Genomic DNA, 26,903 nt, shown 5'->3' with positions numbered 1-26,903 from the left:
GATTTCACTTTTTTTTAATGTCTGAATAATATTCTATTCTATTGTCTCTTTCTCTCTCTCTCTCTCTCTCTCTCTCTCTCTCTATATATATATATATATATATATATATATGTATGTATATATATCAATCACATCTTCTTCTACCAACAAGCACTTGGGTTGCTCCCCATATCTTGGCTATTATAAATCATGCTGCAATAAACATACGGGTGTATATATTTCTTTTTAGTTTTAGTTGACTTTAGATAAATACCCAGTAGTGGAATTACTGGATCATATGGGACAGCCCCCCGCTTTTTAAAAAAATTTTATTTATTTATTTGACAGAGAGAGATCACAAGTAGGCAGAGATGCAGGCTCCCTGCCGAGCAGAAAGCCCGATGTGGGGCTTGATCCCAGGACCCTGAGATCATGACCTGAGCCAAAGGCAGAGGCTTAACCCACTGAGCCACTCAGGTGCCCCTGGAATGGCCCTTTAAAAATGGCACTCAAGGGGCGCCTGGGTGGCTCAGTGGATTAAGCCGCTGCCTTCGGCTCAGGTCATGATCTCAGTGTCCTGGGATCGAGCCCCGCATCGGGCTCTTTGCTCAGCGGGAGCCTGCTTCCTCCTCTCTCTCTGCCTGACTCTCCACCTACTTGTGATCTTTCTCTCTGTCAAATAAATTAATAAAATCTTAAAAAAAAAAAATGGCACTCAAGGCAGCCTGTAACCCCTACACTGACCACTGGGTACAGGCTGAGCTGGAAAGGGGAAGTGGTCTTGGGTGAGGCGGTCTCTTTAGGTCACGGCGAGCCCCAAGGGTGCAGCTGTGGGCTGCTGGTTGCCAGCATTCCCAGCAGCTGTGGTAAGGCATGCCGCATCCTGACAGGAAAGCCAGGCGACCTACCTCAGCATCCACCGCACTGACGTGCACCGTAGACCTTCTGCCTTGTCCACCTGCTCAAATCCTTGCCTTTCTCCAAGATCTGCAGAGTATATTATTTAAGGCTATAGATTTTGAAGCCTGGCCGACTCCTATTCAAATCCTATTTCTGCCATTCGTTGGACAATATTTTTAGAGTGTATTTCCCATGCTGCTCAATGTACTAAGGGTACAAAAGTGATAACATTCCTGCTTCTGGAATTTCTATTCTCTGGGTGTCAGGGAGACATAACTTAAAAGTATATGTATCAAATGTGTGATATTTATAGTTATGATATATACTGTGATATATATTATGCATAATTATTAGGGATATGGAAAAAATTGAGTGTGGGAGGTATGGGAATGGTTGGAGGGCTGCTTTATGTGGAGGTTAGGGGAAGGCTTCCTTGAGGAGGTAGGTGGCCCTCAAGCAGAGACCTTTAGAGGGGAAGGTGTGGCTGCGCAGAGATCAGGGGAGCGTGGCTTTTAGGCACAGGAGCTGCTGTGCAAAGGCCCGGAGATAAATAGGGTGCTGGGAGTGTTCAGGTCGGGCGGTGTGGGGGAGAAGTAGAAAGGAGATGTCTGAGGAAGGGGGGCAGGAGTAGGAGATAAAAATCAGACACGTTTATAGGAAATATCACAATAGGCGCATTTATGACAGAAAATAGGGAAAGGAGAGACTGAGGAGTACGGGTGCTAGAATAAAGAGTTTTCTTCAAAAGGACGAGAGTGCTTCAAAATTCACTGAGAGGATGGCTGCACAGCTCTGTGGACAGGCCGCAAGCCACTCAACTGTACATATTACATAAATTGTATATATGTGTTATTAAATCTGAAAAAGCTATTATAATGATCAGAACAGCAACTGACAGGAGGTGAGATCGTGCAGGGCCCATGGCTGCTTTTCCTCAGATGGGGAGCACTACTGGGAGGTTTTAAGCAGAAGGGTGAAGGGGTTGGATTTACATTTGGAAGGATCCCCCTGCACTGTGTTGAGAAGAGGCTGAAGGGCACAGGTGTGGAAGCAGGGAGACAGGCAGGGGCTTTACTAATCCAGGTGGGTGGGGCTGCAGGAGGGAGGGGGTGGTCACAGTTAGACACCCTGCGGTGGTGGGATCCATAGGTGCTGACGGGCTGGAGTGTGGGTGTGTGAAAGAGGAGTCCGCTTTTTAGTCCTGACAGAGGGAAGTCACTCACTGTTCACCAGGATGAAGACAACTGGGAGTGGGGCCAACACATTTTTGGGAGGAATCAGGAGTTTGTTTGTGACCATGTTGACAATTAAGAAGTCCAGTAGAGATGCTGCCTAGGCAGTCTGGGAATTGTTTCTAGAGCTCAGTGTAGGCACCGTCTGGGCTGGAGAGGAAATCTCAGGGTCGTCAGCACAACCATGGAACCTAGACTTGAGACTGGTTGGGAGTCTAGGGAGGAGTGAAGGCACAAGTCATGGACAAGTGTCTGAACTTTTGAGCCTTAGTTTCCCAAACTGCGGAAGGTCTACCCTGGTCCATGGTTGCTACCGTGCTGAGTAGAGAGTGGCAGCCTCCTACTGCCTCTTTGACCTCACAGTTCCTCCAGCAGACTCAACTGTCTGCTCAGGGTCTTCAGCCTTATAATTTAACTGCTTTCAGCAGTTCAGAGCTGAGCGTGGACTGTGAATCAGCAGCTCTGCTAAGAACATCAGTGACTTCAAGATCCTGGCTCTTGCTTTCTACCCTCCAAGGACGGACTTTCCAGTGGCGAAAACTGAAAACCCTATCAACAGAAGGTTAATGTCTGCTGAACCATAGGGCTGTACCAGGTGCAGCGCGGGCTGGGGGTAGCGAGGGGTTGATTCGGACTGGAGATATTTGTGAGGACCTCACTAAGGAAGCAGAACGTGAGCTGGAGCTTGAGAGCTGAAAAGCAATGCACTGGGGAGAAATAAAAGGGCTATGTTGGGGGATAAACCGGGAGGAATGGAGAGCGATCCAGGCAGACATGGAAGAGCAGAACCCTAGGTGTGCTTAGTGGGGGAAGCATGGCATTCAGGGGGACAGGGTGGCAGGAGCTTAGGCTGGCTTGAATTGGGTGGGGGTAGCTGGCAGAGGGCATTCCCTGCACTCCTGGGTACATCCTGAGTCATCCAGTTACCTAGAACCACTCCCCTCTGAACCCAAGCCTGGGGCCTTTTGGTTTTCTCACTCTTTACTCTGTCAGTCAGCTCATCGGCTTCCTTGAGACCACCATCTTCTGCCCGTCTAACCGTGACCTTCCGACCAACTCTTGTCTCCCGCCCACCCCTGGCTCCTGTGGTTCCCTCACTGCAGTCCAGCTCTTGCTGGCATCTGCAACTCATTTGCCTCTTTGGCTTTCTGCTCCGTCTTCTCATAAACTCCCCATCCTGGCCTCTTCAACAACCTCTCTCTCTGCTCTTTCAGAGCGCGGAGGTAGCTGGACAGCAGTTCCTTAACTGCCTATCGCAGTAGCTTCAACTCTGCGGTCCCCAGTCCCAGATGGGTTTTTAAGCGTAGTGGTCCATTCTCGCACGCGTCACTAGCCAGCTAAGTTTTCCCATCTTCCATGGCGGCCACACCAAACCTTTGTTCCTCTGTCAGCTTGTTCTCAGCACAGAACACGGAAAGGTTTTCGGGTTCATGCTCCCTCAGACGTTTGTCGTCCCTACACACCAGATGATCTCCTTCTTCTTCATTATCTTCTGCTGCACTCAACACACAGTGGCTCAAAGCAACATTTACTATCTTACGGTTTGTGGACTCTGGCTGTGGTTTAGTTGGCTGCCTCTCCTTCAGGGTTTCTCGTAAGACTGCAATCAAGTGATTGGCTGGGGCTCTAGTCGCCTTGAAGCTTGCCCGGGTGGAAGAAGCATCTTCTGAGGTCACCGCCATGGGCGTCTCCAGAGGACTGCCTGACAGGTTGGTTGGCAGCTGATCACCCCCTGGGCGGGGGTGTGTGTGTGTGTGTGACATGATCCGAGGGAGAGCGAGATGAGAGGGCACAAGACCGAGGCCACAGTCTTTTTGTAACCTGATATCATAAGTGGCAATCCGTCCCCTCCATGGCATTCCGTGTGTTAGAAGTGAGTCAACCAGTCCAGCCCCTATTACAGGGGAGGGGGTGACACGAGGGCACGCGTACCAGGAGGCCGAGGTCACCAAGAAACAGCCTCCAAAACTGCCTACCACGACGTCCCCCGCTCCTTCCTCCCTCCTGCCTGAGCTGGTTCTCCGTGTGTGCAAACACTCCCGTCCTCTCCATCCGGCTCTGCCGTGGTTCCGTCGGCTCCTTCCCCTTAACAAGAGAGCAGGTTCAGAAAGCTCCCGAGTTAAAAATAAGCCTTTCCTCCACCTTCATCTGTGACCCCTAATCTCTCCTCCTTCTGCTGCTCTTCTTGAGAACGTGACCTTTCTTCCCTGCGTTGACTTCCACCTCCACAGCCCTCTCTGCTAAGGTCATCCTAAATGCCACATCACAGGCCTACGTCTCCATCCTTTTCTTCGCTGACCTCCACAGTATTTCATGCTGGTCACTCTCCTCTTCAGGGGCTCCGGCCTTGCCAACTGCTCATTCTTTCTTCACGGACCGCCAAGTCTGAGATTGTCCGGGCTTTATCCACACCCCTTGACTTCACTCCGGAATTCCCATACTGAGCCCTCCCAGCACCTCCATATTCCGAAGCCGACGGTTGGAGCCATGAATCCTGGTCGTCCGACCCCGAGGTGAAGGAAGCACACTTCTGGGCGTTGTGTGACTCAGCTTCAGCCTGCACGGAGCCCCCCCTTCTACTGAGCTAGCAAGAAAGTAAACTCAGTAGTTGTGGAATGCCCGCCCTTCCACTCCTGGCCTCCTAGGAGGTCCCTCTAGGCAGAAACTTGCACTTTGGTTCTGGCAGATCAGTGCTGAGATGTTCCCTGGTCCTGCCACATGGTCCCTTCAGGTCCAGTGCCCTTGCAGCTTGGAACAGAGGGATCTTTGGACAAGGAGGTGCTCCTGGACCCGGGGTTCAGCCTTCCTAACGGCACTGATCGATCGCCTTCTCTGGAGACTTGACACAGAGTAGCATCCAGACCCCAGCCTTCGGGGACCTGATATTTCCCCTCTTCTCAGGCCCAGCCCCAGGGTCCATTTTCTGATCCCTTCTCAGGATGCTGGCATCGCCTTCACCCCAGGACACCAAGCACAGACAACCAGCCTGCAAAAAATGTGTCAGGAAAGGGAGCCCTAGAGACCCGACCGCCTGCTTGGAATGCAGGCGATGGAAAAGGACCGCAAACCAAACCTACATTAATATCGCTGAAAGCTTGGAAGTGGTTTCAACAAGTAACACTCTCTCCCCTGTGAGTCTGTAGAAGACGGATGGAGATCAAAACACTCACTTTATTCCAAATAAAGGTGATCAGAGGCCGTGGGTTTGGGTTTGCTCCAAGGCGCTCTCTCTCCAGATCAAGCCACTGTAGGCCCAGGGAAGCCCCTCAGTGAGCACGGCCAGACCGGCCAGACCGATCAAGAGGGCTTGAGCCCTGGGGAGCCAGGCGGTGCTCTGTTCCTTCCCTGTGTTGACTGAGCACATGAGCCTCCTCCTCCTTGTATCTGTAGTTGGAGAACACCTCTCACGAGGCCAGCTGCCCCCTAACAAATATTTCTGAACAGAACCCTGCCACACTGTGAAATCTGGACATCCAGACAAGGCCTCCCTCCTGGACTCCAGGCCAGTATTTCTCACCGTCCACTCTTCTGGTCCACTGTACCCTCCCAGGACCCATCTCCCTGCCTCTGCCTCTCCCATCCCCAGGTTGGGGGGGGGGGGTGTTCTGCCCCCATCTCCAGCTTCTTCTACCTTTTCCTGAAAATGTTCCCAGTACTCCCTTCACACACCCTTACAGCAACAGCTGATCTCCAGAACCTTCGTCCTTTGCACTTGAGGTTTTCTCCTGCTGCCCTCCCACCGCCCCCAGCTTGCTGCCTGCCTGGACAACTCCTAACTGCCCTGCAACATTCATCCAAGTGTAACCAAGACCTCAGCCAGCTTCCCTGCTAGTCTGCAGTGTCCTTCCGCATAGGGACAAGTTTAATTCTTGTGTGTGTCCTAGATGCCTAGTTCGATGCCTAGTGAATATCTCTGTAAATATTGAGAAGTGAGCGGACTCCTGGCTGCTGTCTCCCACTGGCCCCATCAGTTGAGCCTTGTCAAACCAATGTCCTCCTGTCTTCCCTCCTTCCCCCGTTCCCCATCCCCTTCACCTGGTGACCTTGTTGCTGCTAATGGGCTCAGAGCTCACAGGGAATTTAGTGGTGCTTTCCCTCTGGTGTGCTTAGCGGGAGGCAGGCCCAGCGGGTGTCTTGTCTCTGCAGACAGTGAGTGGGCCTCGCTGGAGGAGCTGCAGCTTGGTGCAACCTCAGGGCCTCCTGCAAATCAGACTCACTCGCCTTCACTTCCTGTGCTCAAGGAGATGAGATACAGCCTAATCAACGACGATTGTTTCTTCTTGTCTTCATGTTTGAAACTACCAAGTACCAGTTGCCATCCTAGTGGGTGGCTTTCAGAAATCCCCTCTTTTCTGGTGTTTGGCTTCTTGTGAGTTTCAAGAAACCAATCTATTTGGAAAGAACCTGCACTTAGAAGTTCTTTGAATTGCTGAGAAGCCCGGGCAGGAAGTGACTTGGGATCCGGCTTAGACGGGCTGGCCTCACTCTCTCCCCTAGGGAGGTGGGAGTAATGAGGAGGGTTAGGGGCATCTGGGGTTGTGTGTGACTTTAGAGCCCTGCTGTGGCCGGCTTTACAGCTGCAGTCTGATCTGAAGTCAGAGGAAGGTTGTTGAGGCCTTCCTCAACAGGGCTGGACGCAGGGCAAGTGCCCCCTCTCTGCTGGGCACTCTGGGCCCTGGGCTGGCAGGGTCGGCCTTAATGGGCTCTCCTCTCAGCCTGACCTGTGCCCACCCGGAAGCAGACTAAAGGTCACGCGTGTAAAACTCCATCAGAATTAAATGCGTCTTACACACTTTCTCCAAATAAAACGGCTGTTGTGAGAAATATTTTTGGAGATGGGCTTGGTGGCCCAGCAGGGACCACTTACCCCACATCATTGCATGGGAGGGAGAGATCTAGTACCTTCGTTGGCTGGGGAGACCAGCAGTGGCTTTCTTCCTGGATTCTTCTGATGTGTTTTTAGGAGAAGAAGGTGCCCACTGGGGGACCAGACACCATGCATAGTGGCTTGTTGTGTTATTCTGCATAACCCTCCTCATGCTTCACAGGTTTTTGTTTGTGTTACTCAATTCCTCTATGTGCCAGGAGCATCTGGTTTGTCTCTCTCAGTTCATTTAGGAACTCTTTGAGGTAAGTTCTATTTTAATCCCCATTTTTTCAAGAGAGAGAATAGGCCCAGAGAAATGAAGTGATTTTCACAGCTTCTCACACTTACGTCAGTGAGAGCTGGATTCTGAGCCGAGCCGTCTGACCACAGAGTCTCCTAACTGCTTCCCTCTACTTCATCTCCTGTGAAGTAGGTACTGATATTCCCACCTCACCCATGAGTAAACTGGAACCCAAAGAGTTTTAGCAACTTGCCCAAGGTCCCACACGCAGTCGGAGGCAGAGCAGAAGTCTGTTCCAAAGCCCACAACGTTCTCTTACTGCATGCAGGTTAGAAGGTCACCAAATTCTGTCCGTCTTCCTTTTAAGAAACGAAGAAAGTCCTCCTTCTCCTTCTTCCCCATTCCTGATTTCTGCTCCCCAGAGGGAGCTGTTTGCAACTTTTTAAGACTTTTCTCCTGTTATTTCTAAATCCTATGCCTACGGTATTCTAGACTTTTCAGTTTTAGGAATTACCTACTTACTACCGCCAAAGGTGAGGATGTCACCGTCTTCTACCCACTCCCCCCTACCTCACCCCGCTTCTCAGTGTCGATAGAACTGGGGGCTAGTTCAGTGTTCTCTGTTGATACTATTAGGACTATGAATATTCACAATAGAGCCCTGTGATATAGTCCAGTCACATTTCATTTTCATTTAGCTTTTTCATTTCCCTGAAACTAATGTGTCATTTTAAAAAGTTTACTTGATTGTTCTCCACCTCTCAGAGCAATGTTCGCCTCCTCTATGGATGAGCCTATCAGATAAACCTTCATTTTCATTTTTTTCTTTTCTTACTGATAGTTCTCCTGGATCCCTTTTCTTTCTGCTACAACCTAGACTGATGGCTTAGGAAGGCTACACGGATGTTATTCTGGGAGAACGTGTCCATCTCTCCCATTGTAGAGCCTTGCCAGTCTGCTGGAATACATTCATGTTGCAGCTTCCCTGTGAGGTTTGAAGGGCAAGTGTCTCAGATGGGTGAATACAAACAGAGCAGGGTTGAGTGTCACTTATACCGATGGAAGTGGCTGAGCGGGGCTAGAACTGGGCTTTCCTGCCTTGGCTGTGGGTTCCCTGCAGCCTGGCACAGATGACCATTGTTGCTGCTGGCCAGGCAAACCTCAAAAGTTCCAGACTTGGGGTTCCTGGGGGGGCTCAGTCGGGTAAGTGTCCAACTCTTGGTTTCAGCTCAGGTCGTGATCTCAGTGTCTGGGGATGATCGAGCCCCAACTCAGGCTCTCTGCTCCGCAAGGAGGCGGAGAGTTGATCCATACCTCCACCTAACTTCTTCCGTAAGCGGGAGATAAAGTTGAACACTAGTCTCTGAGTCATGCTTCCTGAGTCTGCCAATTAAGAGTTATGCAATTTGGAGCTAGCTGCGTAATCTCTCAAAGCCTCAATGTCCTCATTTGTAAAATATCGAACAGTGCTACCTCATAGGATCACCGCAAAGATTAAACTCCATTAATTTTTTTTAAAAGATTTTATTTTTATTTATTTGACAGACAAAGATCACAAGTAGGCAGAAAGGCAGGCAGAGAGAGAAGGGAAGCAGGCTCCCTTCTGAGCAGAGAGCCTGATGTAGGGCTCAATCTCCATAACCTGAGGGGAAGGCAGAGACTTTAACCTGCTGAGACACCCAGGCGCCCCAAACTCCATTAATATTTTAAAAGGCATATCCTAAATACTTACAAAATGTACAACACTCTCATAATAATGGTTTGGAATTTCTCAGGAGATAGTAATGCTTTTACTATTTAATCCCCAGTCCCTTATATCCTTGATTTCCTGGTCTGTGTTGGGATATTATATGACAGCTGTGTACAATAGAATGTTTTTTTTTTTTTTTTTTTTTTTTTTTTTTTTTTTTTTCCCTGCCGAAGGGGTATTTATTTTTACTGAAGTATAGTTTGACACATGATGTTACATTAGTTTCGGGTGTACAAGATAGTAATCGGACAAGTCTGTATGTTACACTACACAACACGTACAGCTACCATCTGTCACCACTCATCACTCCCTTACATTAACTATACTCCTTATGTTATACTTTTGATCTCTGTGACTTACTCATTTCATAACCGGAAGCCTGGACCTCCCACTCCCCTTCACCCACTTTTGCCCACTCCCACCCCTTCCCCTCTCACAACTACCAGTTCTCTGTAGTTATGGTTTCTTTCTTCTTTTCTGTTTTTTTTTTTTTTCTAAGATTCCACGTATAAGTGAAATCATGCGGTATTTGCCTCTCTCTGCCTGAGTTATTTTGTTTAACATAATACCCTCTAGATTCCGTCCATGTTGTTATGAATGGCAAGATTTCATTAATTTTTATGGCTGAGTAATATTCCATTATCTATATCTTTGTGTGTATGTGTAATTTCACATCTTCTTCTTCCATCTATCAGTGGACACTTGGGTTGTTTCCAGAGTGGTTTATTGTAAATAATGCTACAGTAAACATAGGGGTGCATATACTGAACTAGTGTTTTCATTTTCTTTGGATAAATGTCCAGTAGTGCAATTACTAGGTAGTTCTCTTGGTATATGGTATATATATTACAATATATATGGTAGTTCCATTTTATGTTTTTGAGGAATCTCCAACTGTTCTCTTCAGTGGCTGCACCAGTTTGCATTCCCACCAAGAGTACACAAGTGTTCCTTTCTCTGCCCACATCCTTGTCAACATTTGTTTTTTGTGTTTTTTGGTTTAGCCATTCTGATAGGTATGAAGTGACATCTCATGGTAGTTTTGATTTGCAATTCTCTGATGATGAGTGATGCTGAGCATCTTTTCAAGTGTCTGTGAAGTCTGTATGTCTTCTTTGGGAAAATGCCTCTTTGGGTGCTCTGCCCATTTTTAAATTGAATCAGTTTAGTTTTTTTTGTTTTTTTTTTTTAAATACTTTGACAGAGAGAGAGAACACAGCCAGAGGGAGAAGCAGGCTCCCCACTGAGCAAGGCAGCCCACGTGGGGCTTGATCCTAGGACCCTGGGCCCATGACCTGAGCCCAAGGCAGACGCCTAATGACTGAGCCACTCAGGAGCCCTGAATTAGTACCCCCCCCCCCACTTTGGTATTAAGTTGTATAAGTTTTTTATATATTTTGGATATTAACCCCTTATCGGGTATATCATTTGCAAATAACTTCTCACATTTCATAGGCTGCCTTTTTGTTTTGTTGATGGTTTCCTGTGTAAAGACTTTAGTTTGGTGTGGTCCCCTTACTTTATTTTTGCTTTTTTATTTTTCTTGCCCAAGGAGACATATCTGAAAAATGTTGCTAAGGCTGATGTCCAAGAGATTTGACTGCTGACTGTCTGTTTTTTTCTGGATTTATGGCTTCAGGTCTAATATTTAGACTTTTTTTTTTTTTTTTTTAAAGATTTTACTTATTTGACAGATCACAAGTCGGCAGAGAGGCAGGCAGAGAGAGAGGGAAGCAGGCTCCCCACTGAGCAGAGAGCCTGATGCAGGGCTTGATCCCAGAACCCTGGGATCACGACCGGAGCCAAAGGCAGAGGCTCTAACCCACTGAACCACCCAGGTGCCCCTCACATTTAGACTTTTAATCCATTTTTAGTTTATTTTTGTGTATGGTGTAAGAAAGTGGTTCAGATTCAATTTTTTTGGCATGTAGCTGTCCAGTTTTCCCAGCATCATATAACAGAATTTTTTAAACTGGTAACTTATACACCTTACTTGAGTGACTCTTGGTTTATAAGGTATGTTTGTCCTTCATTTTACCCCAGTACACCCTCCAGGGACTGAAGGCAGTCCTTGGCCAGGTGAGGTCAACTGACCAATACTAAAGTAAATACCAACCAGATGTCTCAATTCTTACTCTGAGTTTTAACTTCTATATTTTTTTCTTTATTATCAATTTGATATAAAGATTTTTGGGGGAGGGTAAGATTTTTTCCTTGGGAGAAATGAGTATCTGTACTTCACCTACTTCTCCCATGACTTATGCCGTCCTTTCAGTACTATTTTGCTAGAACAGTTTGCATCCCTAGTACGGATAGACTGAATAAAGAAAGTTGATACAAGTTTGAAATAAACTTCTGGGGGTGCCTGGGTGGTTCAGTTGTTAAGCATCTGCCTTCAGCTCAGGTCATGATCCCAGGGTCCTGGGATCAAGCCCCAGTGTTAGGCTCTTTGTGCAGCGGGAATCCTGCTTCTCCCCGTCTCACCAACGCCCGCCCCCTTTGTTCCCTCTCTCGCTATGTCTCTGTCAAATAAATAAATAAAATCTTAAAAAAAAAAAAAAAAGAAACGACTGTTTGGATAGAGAACACCTTATGCAATATATTTCAAACCGTAGATCTTGACTCAGGAGAGGTCATGAATCTTTAGTGAAATCACCATTAGCACTTCAAAATAACCGTGCTACACTTGGTAAGGAAAGCATTTTTGTGTGTAAAATTTAATTATAAAATGTGCATACACACATATCAAAATTATATATACATATATACACACATTGATGTATATATGTATACATGTGCTGGCTTGCAATATAAAATGTTATTTCTTACTAAGTGTTACAGTTGAAATGGTTTGTAAAATGTGTGTTAATGATTTTCACTGAATTTTGTTTGCCTCTAAAACTTAGATCATCAGGTCTCCTAGATAATCAAATTAAAAAACAAAACAAAGCCAACCAAACAGGACCTTGTTCTCTTCTTGAACATCTGAGCAACACTACATAAAGATTCTTGGGTAAATGTTACTACTCTCAAACCTACAACCTCTTCAGGGGAAACAACTGAATATGAAAGTTAGAATAACTGAAATACTGAAAGGTGAAAGTAACATGTTAGGATGGTAGAATGATTTACTCTGGCCAGGTTATCAGAAGGCTTTGTGCAGCCATTAGGCCCCAAAAGTCAGCAGTGGGGAGACGGCAAGTAAGGGTTTAGAAGTATGCTATTTTGGGGACCATATAGTTGGAAAGGTAATTTTTAGAACATGTGCTTTAAAAGCAGTACATTTTATTTTACCTTAATAACTTCGTGCATTGGGATCCATAAAGCACCTAATTTACTTTAAAACATTTCAGCATGAAACAAAAAAAACTATTTCGGCATAGTGTGATAATTCTGTTAAAGTTCTAGAAGCCCCTCTGTTATCCATAGCTCAATATATACAGGAGGCTTTGCTAATTAGCTTAATGTCAAATGTGTTTCTATCGGAGCCATGAATGGCTAGCTAATAATCTAAATGATGTAGACACAGGTTATTTGCGAATTCAGTACTAGTATTCAAGATACGTGGATTGGCTAAAAACAAATCACTGTTAAATTAACAGGAATGTAGTACTCTGTAACTTGTACTTTTGTGGACAGTACCCAAGGCCTGCTTGCTAAATGCACCTCTGTCCAGACATTAATAGAGAATTCTGGTTGCCTTTTGTGGGTAAGTGACAGATTTTGCCCCTGTACTCAAGGAAGATGACACCATGTGATACTGCTTGCTAATGTTTAATGTTTGTGATACAAATTGAGTAGGAGCTTTGCTTTCATATTAAGCAGATACTGGATACCATTATCTGCTAAAAAGAGTCTGGGTGATAAATGACCAAATTGGCTATCAGTTTTTTGAGAAATAACTAAGGTTATCTTGAGTTACTCCCCAATAATACCAATCAACACCTATTTAGCAAAGCAAGTTTATTTGATTACTTATTCCAGATAAGCGAGGCTTGTGTGTACAACTAAGACAATCCAAATAAAAGGCAGGAAATATTAATATGAACTACACAAAGAACTATCTAGAAAGGAACAGCGGCTGCAGCATTCATTTTACATAATACTGTGGAATGATGTAGCACCATGTACCTCAAAGATCTCCTAAGTACTTTATAAGGTAATTGCATAAGTCTTTGCGAAAATGCAGCAGTAGCTTAAAAACTGTAGTAAGTCTGATGATAATATTCTGTTCAACTAACCTCAAATATAAAATCTTATCAGAAAAATCCAGAAAAACCTGGGAATTTGGGAAGGATCTGATCTTGTACAATTCTTTTTAAAAAATTCAAAGGAATTTATTAAGACCTGTTTTCTTTCATCATTTGCACTACTTACCACTATCATCATGACCTAAATTCTAAGTTCTGGGAGATTTAATAGGTAGTTATTTACACACACACACATACACACACCATTTTTTAAAATTAAAGTTCTATTTATTGGTCTGTTCAATCCATTCTGCTCTAACCATAAACATGAAGGAACAAGAGAGAACTTTAATGCTACTGAAATAAAAGGATAAAGATCCTTAATGATTCTAATTATCATTCTAAACTATTCTAGTCTGATCAATCTTAGGCTGAAATTTGTTGAAGTTTGACCCTGTTAATCTAAGTAAACATGAGGACATTTATAAATTCAATAGTATTTTTTAAAATACTGATTAAGGTTCATCTGTAATATATAAAGAAACTCAAGAGAGAAATTTGGTGTTCCAGAATCCTCCAACAGCCCACTTTACTAGTTAGAGCCATAGTATATTTTTAGAAATGTACCACAGAAAAATCTTATGGAAAAAAACCTCAGAGTCTGGGATTATTCAATCTTGCAAAGCTATGGAATCTAACAATGCCCCATCACCCCCGCCCCTTTTTTAAAGGGGTCATGAACCACTTTGAAAAGCTGATAAAATTTATGAATCTCCCTCCCCACAAAAATGCATATAAACTAAAATTTCTAATAGACATTTAAAAAGGATTCCTCCCAAAGGCCCATGATCCCCAAGTTAGGAATTCCTACTTCAAAGCTGAGGAACACAGAATAAGGTTAGCCCAAGTGGCCACTGTCCATCTTCACTTTATTGCTACTGTAGTCAAGTAAGCATTTTAATAATGTTACTAGATTGTTGCCTTAAGACACTCATTGTAAGCACCAATAGTCTTTTAAAATTCATTCTGCTGTCCCAGTTTTACAAGGTTTTAAGCCAGGTACCCCCTCAAATGAGTTAAGCTAGCAGACAATTATTTTCCTCTGATAAATACTATTCTTCAGAGCCAGTCCTGAACTCTAAGATTAAAATTTAATACCCTCATGAAAATGAACATGTCTACATACTGGAAATTATTTTGACTTTATAAAATATATTTCTAGGTATAGTTTCAAACTCGTAGTCACATTTACTTAGTGCCTCTGAACATAATATACAATCCCAGAGCCCCTTTATTTATTTGGAACCAATACAGCGGAGCTCTCCTACTACGGTCAAAAATGTACTGAAAGTCCTACCTCCTGTTTAGGATAGGAAACACTTCATTTCTGACCAAACCCACCATCTCAAAAAGCATCTCATCAACTCCCCAGTTACCAAACAGTTGAAGAATGAGATCTTTGAGGTGTTTAACACAGAACCATTTGGCTAGGTTTCAACCCCATGCTGAATGGACCTTTAAAACAAGAGAAAAGGTGATACTGGGGTTCTTGGTTAGGCTTGTAGCTTTCTTATTAAACACTCTAAAGAATTTGTTAAAAAAAAAAAGGAGGGTAAACAGAATTTCTTAGAGACCCTGAAGACTGATAATCAAAGGGGAAAATATGTAGATATTAAACAGAGAAATGCAAACATATCACATATATAAAATTTACTCCAATCTTAAGAATTTTTCAAAGTCTGAAGTCAGGTGACAGTTATTAGTCCTTTCATAACCATTTACTTTTGCTTAAGGAGTATTTATGGAATAAATATTAGAATATCTGAAGAGAGGAAAAGAGTCAGCTAAAAGAACTTTCCTAGTGAGCTACACCTTGACTTACAGGATTTCATTCTTGTCTTTTGCTATGTAAAAAGTGAATAATGGAACAATCATTACTTCTTCCTTGCTCTTCTAAGTTTTCCTTTTAAGAGTTAAAAGCTAGAATTTCCATTTCAGCAACCTAGGGATCAGGGAACAGGTAAGGGTGAAGGATACTGATCTATCAGAATTCCAAGCATTTCAACTCAGTGGTAAGGGGCCTGCAAGAGATTACAGATTATTACTCCTTGGGCTAAGTGAGTCCCACAAGTCCTATAAAATATATAACCGAGTATTTTCCCTGCACTATTCAAATGTACCATTTTGTGTCTTTCCTACCAGAACCTACTAAATTGCCGAGTGACAGTTGAAGAAGGTAATAAATACTAGCATTCCTGGCTGTGCAATCTATACATTTAAGAATAATTCAAGCATAATCCATATTTAAAAAATTAGACTAAAGAGAGACAGTAAAGGTTTTAAAGTTTTCTCTTTGAAAAGATGGTATCTTACAGTACATACAAAAATACTCTGAAAATACATACGACTTCATTTACAAAACACTGAATCAACATATTACAAGAATTACATGGTTATGGATTTTAATAAACTGAGCATGCGTTCATGAAACTTAAAAAATATTAAGAAATGCATTGAAAAAAGCAGTGTAAAAAAAGACAACTCATACAGTTAAATAAAAATTACAAAGGTCCTGAGCCAATTAATGGTTGGTAACAATGTCATTCAAAAATGCCTTTAGGTTTCAGTAAAATCCACTGCTTATTTCTGCATGCCTAGTCCATGAAGAAACTGTTTGAAGTTGTGGGGTAAGTAATGGTCAAGAATTACCATGCCAAGTTATTTTTACACCTTAAAAATACAATTTTGCCATACTTCAAGGTATCTTATTGTTGGTGCTGGAATGAGTTGCTCCTCAGTAAAAAATACCAGTCAACTAACAAGAATGGCATGAGCTAGGATATGTAACAATTTTACCATTCATATACTGACTTTCAGTATCTTGGTTATATTCTGATTCTTTATAAAGATGCATTTCAAAGGCCTCCATGGGAGGCAAAATACAGAGAATTTATGGTGCCCAACTCTTATGTAATCAGTGGACTAATCCTCCCTGGTAACTATGCAACACTTGGACAGAAAGGCACACAAAAAAAATAGAAATTTAAATATTCCATGTGCCATTCTGGAAAAAAAATAATTTAAATCAACAGAATAGACAATAAGTACATCTACACAAATGAAAAAAGCAGAAAAGATACCTCACATTCATTTATCTCAGGTTTCACAAAGTGGCTTCAATGCTAAAGTAAATGTGTTAACATTTGGAAAATTACAAGACAATTTTTTTTGTTTCGTTTTCAACTTTTTCAGTACTATACAATGATTATAACATAAGACTTAAAAAAAAAAAAAAGAAAGAAAGAAAGAAAGAAAAAGTTCAGGACTTGTTTTATCCGTGTCCAAAGAGCCAAGAACTGGTTCCCACAACAGAGAAACAAGCATCGAAAGTTAAGGCAGTAAAACCTCCAACGCAAAGCCGTAATATTGTAGATGACAATTTGATAGCAGGTGATCCTCACAGAAGTGCATGTAGCAATCAATGAGAGAATGCTACGGCATCTGCAGGTCAAAGTGTGAGAGTTCAAAAACCACTTCAAGGTCGTTAGTCCGATGACTGAAACTTTCACCTTATTTTATGTATGACAGCCACATCTATTTTAAAGAGTGGCTGCATCTATGCCACTAAATGATTGCATATTCACTTAAGTAAGGAGGCACTGCTTTTACCGATTAAGGGTCAGTCGAATGGAATTTTTGATGACTCGGATGTTATTTGCTGGAACCGGAGATGATGAATCTGGTAGTTCTTTACTGGGTAGTCTCTATTAGAAAAGGACAGAAACAAAGAAGAAAAAGCAAATATATATTATCAAGTCCCAACTAGTAAATCAGTCACAAAACTGAGTTTTCCTCCATATCCCTTAGGCTCTTAAACACTCACTTATGTGTTGGATATTTTCTTCCAACATTCACAGACACTTCCTTGTTTGGGGGACTTTTTTTTAAATAGAGTTGGAGGTGAAGAGCAGAGGTACGGAGAAAAGGTGCAAGTGGGAGGAGTGTATGTATAGGAAAAAGGACTTTGTTAAATTACTTGCCCCTTCTGGATTGAGAAATGCAAAAGAACATGATCCTCCTCAAAGAGCAGGGTCACTAAGCAGGAAACTCTTGGGGTGCTAAGTGAAAAATGGGTATTACAGAGGAAAACTGGATATCCAGTTAATTTCTGTAATACATTCATGGAGAAAAACACTGTAAACCCTACTTGTGAGATACTTAAGTTTTCAGGACTTTGTAGCCAGACCAGGTTTTTTCTGGGATGGTGAGATTCAGAGGCGTCTAGATGAGGGGGTCGAGGATACTAAAATGATTACACAATGAAGGCCAATGCTGAGCAACTGAGACAGAGACCTCTAAATACAGAGAGCTGTGTGATGGCAGCAGTATGTGAGTTAATTCCCCTCCTATGTTACATTAGCTAAACCTACATCCTACCCACATCCATTCAAAAAACATGAAAAATGTCTGACATACATAAAAGAGGACAATGAAGACTTCAATACCACAACCAAGACTCAGACATTAAAATTTTGCTACATTTGTTAGGTCTATACCCTTGCCCTTTATACTGGAAATATTTTAAATCCAGACCCAGGCATGTTATTTCATGCTTTTATACTTAATACCCACATCAAACTTTTTTCTTCCATTATATATAATTACACATCCATTTTTTTGGTAATCTACTCTTTATGTTAAAAGAAATTTTATGACTTCTACAACTATTAGGAAGTATGATACTTTGTTTGTTTTAAAATGCCCAATACATGGGGTGCCTGGGTGGCTCAGTACAGCCTCTGCCTTCCACTCAGGTCATGATCCCAGGGTTCTGGGTTCGAGCCCCGCGTCGGGCTCTCTGCTCAGCAGGGAGCCTGCTTCCCTTCCTCTCTCTGCCTGCCTCTCTGTCTACTTGTAATCTCTGTCAAATAAATAAAATCTTAAAAAAAAAATGAATAAATAAAATGGCCAATACATCATGAGGTACCTGGCAGGGTGAAAGTTGACTGTTGACAAGTACATTACTCTTTAACGGGGTGAAAACAAGCCATTTTTTTTCACTGTGAACTCTCAGAAAAGAGCTGTCTCTGAACACATGAACATACACACACAGCTGATTTTTGAGCACCTGCTTATTAACTTACCATGCTTAATAACAGCATGTTATTAGTTTCAGTGGTAATTCTTTGAAAAATAAATTTTTAAATTGAGATTTAGGGACTCTTTAGCTCATGTTTTAAAGATACTTACTATGAATACTGATATATTTGGCTCTTCCAAAATATTAATAAGTACCAAGCCCAAGTTTTAATAGTAAGCAGTGATGTACAACAAAAATATACCATCAAGTGTTGGTAAGCAATTACTATGCTGAGCACTAAACTTCTTTAAAAATAAAGGCTAAATAAGTAATGAAGTCTTAAACTACCTCCTCTTTTCCTCCCTTTTGAGATACATATATTTAATGACCAGACACTGTTTGCAATTCCACCCCAACTCCCAACTATACTGCTGATCTTTGAGGACAGGGACAAAATCTTATCCTGTTGTCTCACTCAGTACAAGGATCATAAGCTTTTTGTAACTGTAGAAAGATTACCTATGAATAAGACTTTGTTACCTTTTTGCGTGATGTATCAATTGTTGGAATAGGCATGCATTCTCCTCCAATGGCATCCTAAAAACAAAATTATATTCAAATGAAAACTTTCTTTCCTTTGTACGCTTATTTCTACCCACAAAAAACACAACCCAAACTTCACAGACCTGTCTGATCCTCTTTCAAATGCAGTACTTTTCCTGATACATAGCTCTCTGAAAATAATATTTTGAGGCACATTATTAATACACTTACCATTGCTTTTCTTTTTCGATCTTCAGGAGCACGTGATTCCTTAAACGTTGATTCAAGCCGAATAAACTAAAATATAAACGTTAAGATGAATTGCGACTATTACCTACAAAAACCATATAATCTATATAAGCTGAGAAACTAGTGACAAGGCTTTCGTCAAAAATATTGCAAACAAGGGCTGGTGAGGGAAAAGAATTTAAATTAGACTAAATTCAGCTGCTGCCATTAACTTCTGGAGTGATCTTTTTGGTTAACTCAAAGCAGATGGTAACAAAGTAGTTTTACCACCACCTACTGGAGGCAGAAGACCTCAACATTTTAACCTAATAAATATCATTAGTTACCAACAGTGACCTCTGGGTAAGTCAAGGAGAAACTCAGACCAATCAGTCAAGATCTATTAGATCTATTACTAATTTCAATTTAGGACGAACAATCAGTATTATTCCTTTAAGGTTTGGGCAAATATTCTTTTTAGACAGTCCTAAGGAGCACTGAGCTATGGAGAATTGTTAATTTCTCTAGTGCTAGTTTAACTTCAAACAAACAAACAATAAAAGAACTACAGAATTACCAGTAAGGTTGTAGCTTTACCTTTTCTATGTCTTTCAACCTCTTAGAAGACCCATCTATAGATGGCGAACGGGATCTCTTGTGTGTAACATTCTTAGCTGACATTCCATTAAGATGTGGCTGTCCCTGGGCAGGGTTGTGGGGTGTCGGGATTCTAGGAATGACATTTCGTCCCACTACAGTAGGAATGGTGCACACAGCTGGGGGTGATACAGCTTTTACTGCAGAATCAACTTCTGAAAAGGAAAGAAAAATTCTAGTCCTTAAATGTATATGTAGTAGTAAAATAATTACTAACACAAGTACAGATACCTACTTGCACCAATGACTGGGATAGATAGTCCTTGTGCTGGCGGGACACTCAGTGGCTTTTCCACAATGACAGCAGCAGGCTCAGCATTACTCCTATTAAAAGTTTTGAATTACCATTGAATAATCTGTGTTACTTATTGAAAACACTTAACATTCAGGATTATTTCTTCAAGTACTTCCACTTTAACATTTCATTGGAGGATGAGAAAAGGGGAAGAAAGGCAGAGGACCAAGTAAAAAGTGAGAAAAGAGAAAAACCTGTGCATTTCTGTGTACTGATCTAATCCTATATCTTCATAAGCCTACCCCATGTCCCAAGGATTACAACAAATTGCCAAGTATTTCTAGCCAGAAAGTGACTAGCATTTGGTAAAATAAAATATATTAACAAGATATTTAGCTAAAGGTACAGAAAAGTTTACATCATCCCCAAACTGAAGACTGAAAATTCTGAAAGACAGACCTTTCTGTTTCTCCTGAAGGAGGAACGTCAGGCTTGGAAGGTTTGTTTGTAGACACTGGGGAATTAAAAGGTGTTCCATTATCAGTGTCCCTGGAGCTATCCAAACAATTGCTATCTAGAGATGATCTTTTGGATTGTGGTCCACTTGAACTTCGACTAACATCAGACAGACTTTGCTGGAAGAGGGGAAAGCAGTTAGGATTTCAAAAAGCAAATGAAAATAATTAGTGGTTTCAATTCAGAAGTACATAAAATGAATTAGCTTTTGTGACTAATAAAGGAGGGATTTTAGTTCTTGATTGAATAGTACCTTTCTTTCCTTTTTTCTCAATAGGTTTGGGAGGCTATTATAAATGCAAATCTAGTCCTAGGATCATGTGTCTGAGTGGAACCATACACTGGAAAGTTAAGATTACAAACTCACCTTTTTCTTCTTTTGAAGAATCTCTGCTGGAAGGTAGTGATGAAGCTGCTTTTTTTTAACATGAGTTGCTTCAATTTTCATTCCTTCCTTTAGCATGTTTATATTATTTGCCTGTCTGTACACTGTAACAATGTTAATATGTTAAATGGGCAAGTTCTTCCTGAACGGAAAGGTTTGTTTTCTTTCTCTAAAATGCATTTGGTATCTCCCCATTATCTCACAAACACACATACCCACCCTGCTCAAACAACTATTTCTCAAACATTTTTACCATATCCCAATCCTATTTAAGTACCAATTAGGGGCGCCTGGGTGGCTCAGTTGGTTAAGCATCCAACTCTTTCAGCCTGGGTCATGATCTGAGGGTCCTAAGATTGAGCTTGTGTCAGGTGTGGAGCCTGCTTAAGATTCTCTCTCCCTCCCTGCTCCCTGCTAGTGCACATGTGCATCTAAGTGCGCGCTCTCTCTCTAAAGAAATAAAGTCTTAGAAAAATATAAGAACCAACTAGTTTTCTCATGTCCAACTTCTAAAATTTTCCAATAATTCAATCTCATTAACAAAATAAACCCATGAATTTCTTCCAAATCCTGTTTTCTGTTTTTTTCCCAAAAGACCATCTCTTTCTCATAATTACTTGCCCAAGTCTAAGCTAATCCTTACACTAAATATCCTAGATGCAATTTGAGCTCTTCTCCTCTATGAAGCTTCTTTTACTACACTAATCAGGATGTCAGACTGTCAAGAACTACCTAGAAATACATCCTTATTATACAAGCAGGGAAATGAGGCTCAACAGCCCTGAACAACTTACTGAGACTGAAACACACACTGACCTAGAGTGCCATTTCTAGTGCTTTTCAGATCTTGTAAGAATGTCAGTTTACTAACACACAAATTATGTATGCATGCATAATGTGTAATGTATGTTCAACCATGAATACCAAATTAGATTATAAGCTTACTGAAGACACATATAAGAGGCTTCTTTTGCACAGTAACTACTGTGACATGTGGTAAATTATCTAATCTCTTGGGGGTCTCAGTTATCTTTAGTTTTCTAAAGAAGAACATTCTATAAATCTATAATAAACAGAGCTTCCCAACCTCCTGCTTTTGGAAAAGTGAGCCCAAATTAGAATGGAAAAATTTATGTTTGCATTCCAGATTGCGTATAAAAGCATCACCAGGAGTGCTTGTTCAACTTGAAGATTCTCTGGCTCTACTCCCAGAGTGGGGGACACAGTAGAGCTGATGTGATGTATAGGAATCTGCATTTTCATGATAAATGTGAAAGCTAGTTTAGAAGAATTTAGAAAACTCAGATGAGCCAAGCCAAAAATATTAATAGTATGAATGTACACTATTCCAGATTAAGACAACTCCAAATTTATAAGATACATTAAGATATTCCAGAAAGGTGTCATTAGGGAGCTACACGTGAAAGACACTCTTTCACTGATTCTGAAACATAATCAGCAAGCTGTACAACTGTTAGTACATGTAATAAATACAAAAATCATCTTTATGATTGTGCTTCTATCTGTGCAGAATGAGAATAAAAATCACCTGTATGAGTTTTTTTTTTTGTTGTTTGTTTCTAAATAGATAATACCATCATTTGGTACAAAACTCAAACAGTTCAGGGCACTGAGTGAAGTCTCCTTGCCCTATCCCCTAGACATACCTGGCCCCTTGACCTAAAGCAACCAGTTCTGTCAGCTTCTCTTTTAAAAACTATATATCCTTCCAGAAGTATTCTATGTATTTATAAGCAAACATGCTCACAAGTATGTTATTTATTTATTTTTTTTACTTATTTATAGAAATGGTAGTGCACCATACAGACTGTTTGGCAACATTCCCCCCACTTAATATCTTAGAGATAGTTTCACCATGCCTTTACTTTTTTAAATAGCAGCACAGGTTTTCATAATAGGGATGTACCATATTCATTTAACCAATGAAAAACAGAGCTAGCCAGGTCCATAGCAGATACCTAGAGGTTGGCAGATACATGGCAGATACAGCCGAGGTTGAGAACCACAGCTCCATGATGACAAAGTCTTACCTGTATCAGTAAATGACTGTATATCATAGGTCAAGTCTATGTTAACACTTTCTGCATTTTCTACTCTCCGAAAAATTATTCCAAGGAACCACATTGATATGTAATTGTTGCTATAAAATAAAAATTTTAAATTTGTATTAATTTTTTTCACAGTTTTACAGATGTTATTTGGTAATTCAAACTTGGCACCATAAATACAAATTGTAATGGTTTGGCTAAATTCTTAAAACTGACCACAGCAGTACCAATCAGTTATCCTGTGTTGTTATAAAGAGGATTAAATGGCTTTGTAAACTACATACTAAAATTCTACTTAAAGATGCTCCAAATTTTACGATGGATTTTCTGCTGGGGTCTGTGGGCTACCAACACAGCATCTACTAGTTTTAATGCATCACCACTCATGCTCAAATAATGTATCATCCTCCCCCATCAGTGCTAGTTAAATGTCAATCTTACAACTGATCTGAAACCGTGCATATTTTGTTAAATAACATTATCTAAGAAATACAGTACTAAACAATAATTAATAATTAACTTACTCTTTATGATGTTCCTTATTTCCTGGGAATGACTGGGGATTTACATGGGCAAGAGTAATAAATTCATTTCGTTCCAAGTTTCCAACAAGCACACGAATTTTAGATTCCACTAATCCAACCCTGAAATAGAACAGTGAACAAAATTTTTCTTTTTAAATTTGGAAACTACATCTAAGTAACCCAAAAAGCATATTAGCTATGATGCTTTACATGTTCATTAAAAAAATTTAGTCCAATATATTACGGACTGTTTAAAATACCATTTAAGTAAATTATAAGTTACATAGTCAATTTCTGTGTTTCCCCTTCCCCTTTTAAAAGAACTGCTCTATTCAGTGAATTCCCGATCTAAACTGTTAAGACCATAAAAATAGTCATGATTGGAGCATGAAGAAAAACTGTTGGTTAATCTGGTTCTAAATACTTTTTCACTTTCAAATATTATGTCTATATGCTAAAACTAAGATATGTTTAAATAACATGGGGGGGAAAAGCGCTAATAACTAGCACCTAATTCATGATAAATGTGCTCATATTTTCATTAAATTGGTACTAGATATTACACTTATAAAAGTTTCAGTAAAATCAGATCAGATACTACTAAAACATGGAAAGTTTCATCAGGTTTCTGCAATTTTGTTTTCTAAGTGGACTAGTGTCGGTTATATTAACTTACAATAATTTCATTAATTAGAATAACTACAAGGACATTTTTACATTATTCAAACGCTTGAAAAAGCCTATACATTTTAACTGTGTGTGCTTCAACAGCACATATATGGGATGTTGGGTTACTGTTCAGTGTTATCTAAATGAGAGGTTGGCAAACTTTCTAACAAGGGGCAGATAGTAAATATTTTAGGCTTTGTGGGCCAGTTTCTGTTGCAACTATTCAACTCTGCCATATAGCAGGAAAGGGGCCAGACAATATATAAATGAGTAAGCATGGCTCTATTTCAAGAAAACTTTATTTAAAATTTTTAAAGTTCATTTACTTTTTATTTAGGGATCTCTATACCTAACATGGGGCTCAAACTCACAAGCCCAAAATCAAGAGTCACATGCTCATTCGACTGAGCCCCCTCAGGCACCCTCTCAATAAAACTTTATTTTAAAAACACGTGGCAAACTAGATTTGGCCCAGACCATAGTTTCCCAATTTCCAATATAGACAAATGAAATTTTTTTTTTTTAAGATTTTATTTATTTATTGAGAGTGAGAGTGCTGTATTCAAGTGGGGGTGAGGGAGAGGGATAAGCAGACTCCACACTGAGCATGCAGCCCAACCAGGGGCTTGATCCCATGACTCTGAGATCATGACCAGAGCCAAAACCAAGAATCAGAAGCTTAACGAACTAAGCCACCCAGGCACCCCTACAAATGAAATACTCCATTTTGGAGAAAGGATTCTTTTCAGTGTCTCTTTAATTACCAATAAAATAAGCACTAAACTTTGGAATCAAAAATAAAACAGTATCATGTTTCCCTTCCCAGAGGTCACACCTGAGGAAAGCAAAACCATTTCTGCTGGCTTGCCTAAAAGCTGCCTGATAAAGAGTTAGGGATGTCAGTACACTGGAGGCAGAGGGAATGAATTTGGATTCACTAGAAATAATGCACTGCTGCTTGACCAAAAATGCTTCCCTTATCTGCTGACAGAAGCTTTCATGCCACTAATCTCCTAAATTAAAAGAATATAAAAAATGTATTTTCCTTCTAGTTTCGATGGGGAAACATGATGGCAAGGATGGAAGTCAGTAAGAGGTAACAGAATCATTCGAAGTGCCTCACAATTTTGCTTAAATCTGACTGAGAAGTGGCAAAAGGCAAAGACTATACACATACCGTTATTTTATGTTACTTCTAAGTCTGAAACATGATTTGACAGCATTTCTTAAACGCTGATGCTACACAGTCATGTAAACAATATGATTTAATAATTTTAAGGATAAATGCTTTGTAAATGGTAAAACATCATAAAAATGTTATCACTACAAAGTAAGAACACAACTTGAATATCAAGGTCTTACCACTCTAGATGGTTTTCTTCTGTTGATGCACTGGCAGTCAATACTATATAATGTCTATGAAGAATTTTTAGCCATAATTAGAGGGGAAAAAAAGCCAGAAACATAGTTAGGGTCTGCTCTTCCATCATTACTTGTTCTTTCTTCCTCCCACTGAACAAAAGAACTAATGCAGGCACACAGCTTATGAAAATTAGAACATGCTTCAATTTTCAAAAAATTAATTCTAGACCCTACAATTAAAAACGATTCACTAAAACAAACACCACTAATACTGGGTTAGATACTACTAGAGAACACAAACTCAACATTTAGGATTTCTGCTAACCTATTCTCTACCTCACTAGAAATATATGTGACCAAGTCACCCACCACATATTAACTTTGTAAGTTTGGCATTCTTCTTTAAACACACAAACAAAAAATACAAAATTTCAAATACCTATACTTTTGAAAAAAATTTGGTGGCTCAAGTAGTTTGGACCAGTCTGATTTTCCTTGAAGGATTTCATCTGTGACTGCAAGACCTAAATTAAAAACAAGAGAGAGACTGATTTTGAAAACGGGCTATTTTATTACCAGCTTCTGTATCACTCTATCCCAAAATCAAACTCTACCAAACTCTTAAGGGAAAAAAATATATATATATTTCTCAGAACACAAAAATCAATTTCAAACAGATTCGGCTGGCTCCATTTTGGACTTACTATATTTTGGAAAACCATTATTGGAAGAATAAATACATATTTGAAAGAATTTTTAGAAATAACAGGCATAACTGCACTTTAGAATAAAACTGTTATAAATCAAAAACTTGTGGGAAAGGGCCAACAGGTTTACCTTGTTTAAATTCTTCTACCATTACTGTTCGAGTTGAGGTGGACACATTATACGTAGAATTCTGCTGTGGGTAGGCAGGGGTGATTATGGGCATGAGATGATACCTATCTGATGGATTTACCTGTGAAATTAGAAGCAGAATAATTGATCTATTCTCCTATTTCAGTTGTCCTCACTTCATTTCCCCAAAAGTCTGAAGAATATGAAATATAAATTTAATACTACATTTCCCCAATTCTAAGAAGTACATTTTCCCTCCCCAACTACATTTATTTCTGAAGTCAGGTATGTCTGATATTCAAAGGCACCTCTGTAAAAGTGCATTTTTCCTCTGAAAAGCTGTTAAACTGATGGTGTATCTTATACATAATGGTCTTTTAGAACCAAGAAAATACAGTATCATAGCTGCAAAAAGCATTATTAATCCAATGATTCTTAATCTTCTTTCTGCACCCACTCAATGTGCAACTCCCTATAGGTAACTCAGAGGAAGGAGCACTCTAAAAGCAAATGAAATGCAAGGTGAGAGTTATGCTAGCTTAGAACCACGAGTCTGCTTTAAATTGCAGGGCAAAGTAAATCTTTTATATACTTCAGCACTTTATTAGTTCTAATTACTTATAAGAGTTTTTAACAATG

The 26,903-nt window shown here is 40.7% G+C and overlaps 1 protein-coding gene across 1 annotated transcript in view; it reads right to left on the bottom strand.

Moving 5' to 3' along the window:
- Positions 1 to 15,492: 15,492 nt before the first annotated feature.
- The window catches only part of PAPOLG (poly(A) polymerase gamma), a 29,929-nt gene continuing 18,518 nt past the window's right edge, over positions 15,493 to 26,903 (bottom strand). Inside the window, exons 11-23 of the mRNA XM_059187749.1 lie at positions 26,265 to 26,385; positions 25,867 to 25,951; positions 25,428 to 25,481; positions 23,397 to 23,516; positions 22,855 to 22,964; positions 20,786 to 20,907; positions 20,362 to 20,537; positions 19,903 to 19,991; positions 19,608 to 19,822; positions 19,014 to 19,079; positions 18,780 to 18,836; positions 16,829 to 16,923; positions 15,493 to 16,660 (exon numbers count right to left, since the gene is read on the bottom strand). Coding sequence (XP_059043732.1) covers positions 16,414 to 16,660; positions 16,829 to 16,923; positions 18,780 to 18,836; positions 19,014 to 19,079; positions 19,608 to 19,822; positions 19,903 to 19,991; positions 20,362 to 20,537; positions 20,786 to 20,907; positions 22,855 to 22,964; positions 23,397 to 23,516; positions 25,428 to 25,481; positions 25,867 to 25,951; positions 26,265 to 26,385 — 1,557 coding nt within the window. The 3' untranslated portion in view covers positions 15,493 to 16,413. The remainder of the gene's footprint in view (positions 16,661 to 16,828; positions 16,924 to 18,779; positions 18,837 to 19,013; positions 19,080 to 19,607; positions 19,823 to 19,902; positions 19,992 to 20,361; positions 20,538 to 20,785; positions 20,908 to 22,854; positions 22,965 to 23,396; positions 23,517 to 25,427; positions 25,482 to 25,866; positions 25,952 to 26,264; positions 26,386 to 26,903) is intronic.

The sequence above is a fragment of the Mustela lutreola genome, chromosome 9, assembly GCF_030435805.1.
Source record: "Mustela lutreola isolate mMusLut2 chromosome 9, mMusLut2.pri, whole genome shotgun sequence".
Taxonomy (NCBI): domain Eukaryota; kingdom Metazoa; phylum Chordata; class Mammalia; order Carnivora; family Mustelidae; genus Mustela; species Mustela lutreola.
Note: the sequence above shows the minus strand (reverse complement) of the source record. Positions and strands in the feature narration are given on the sequence as shown.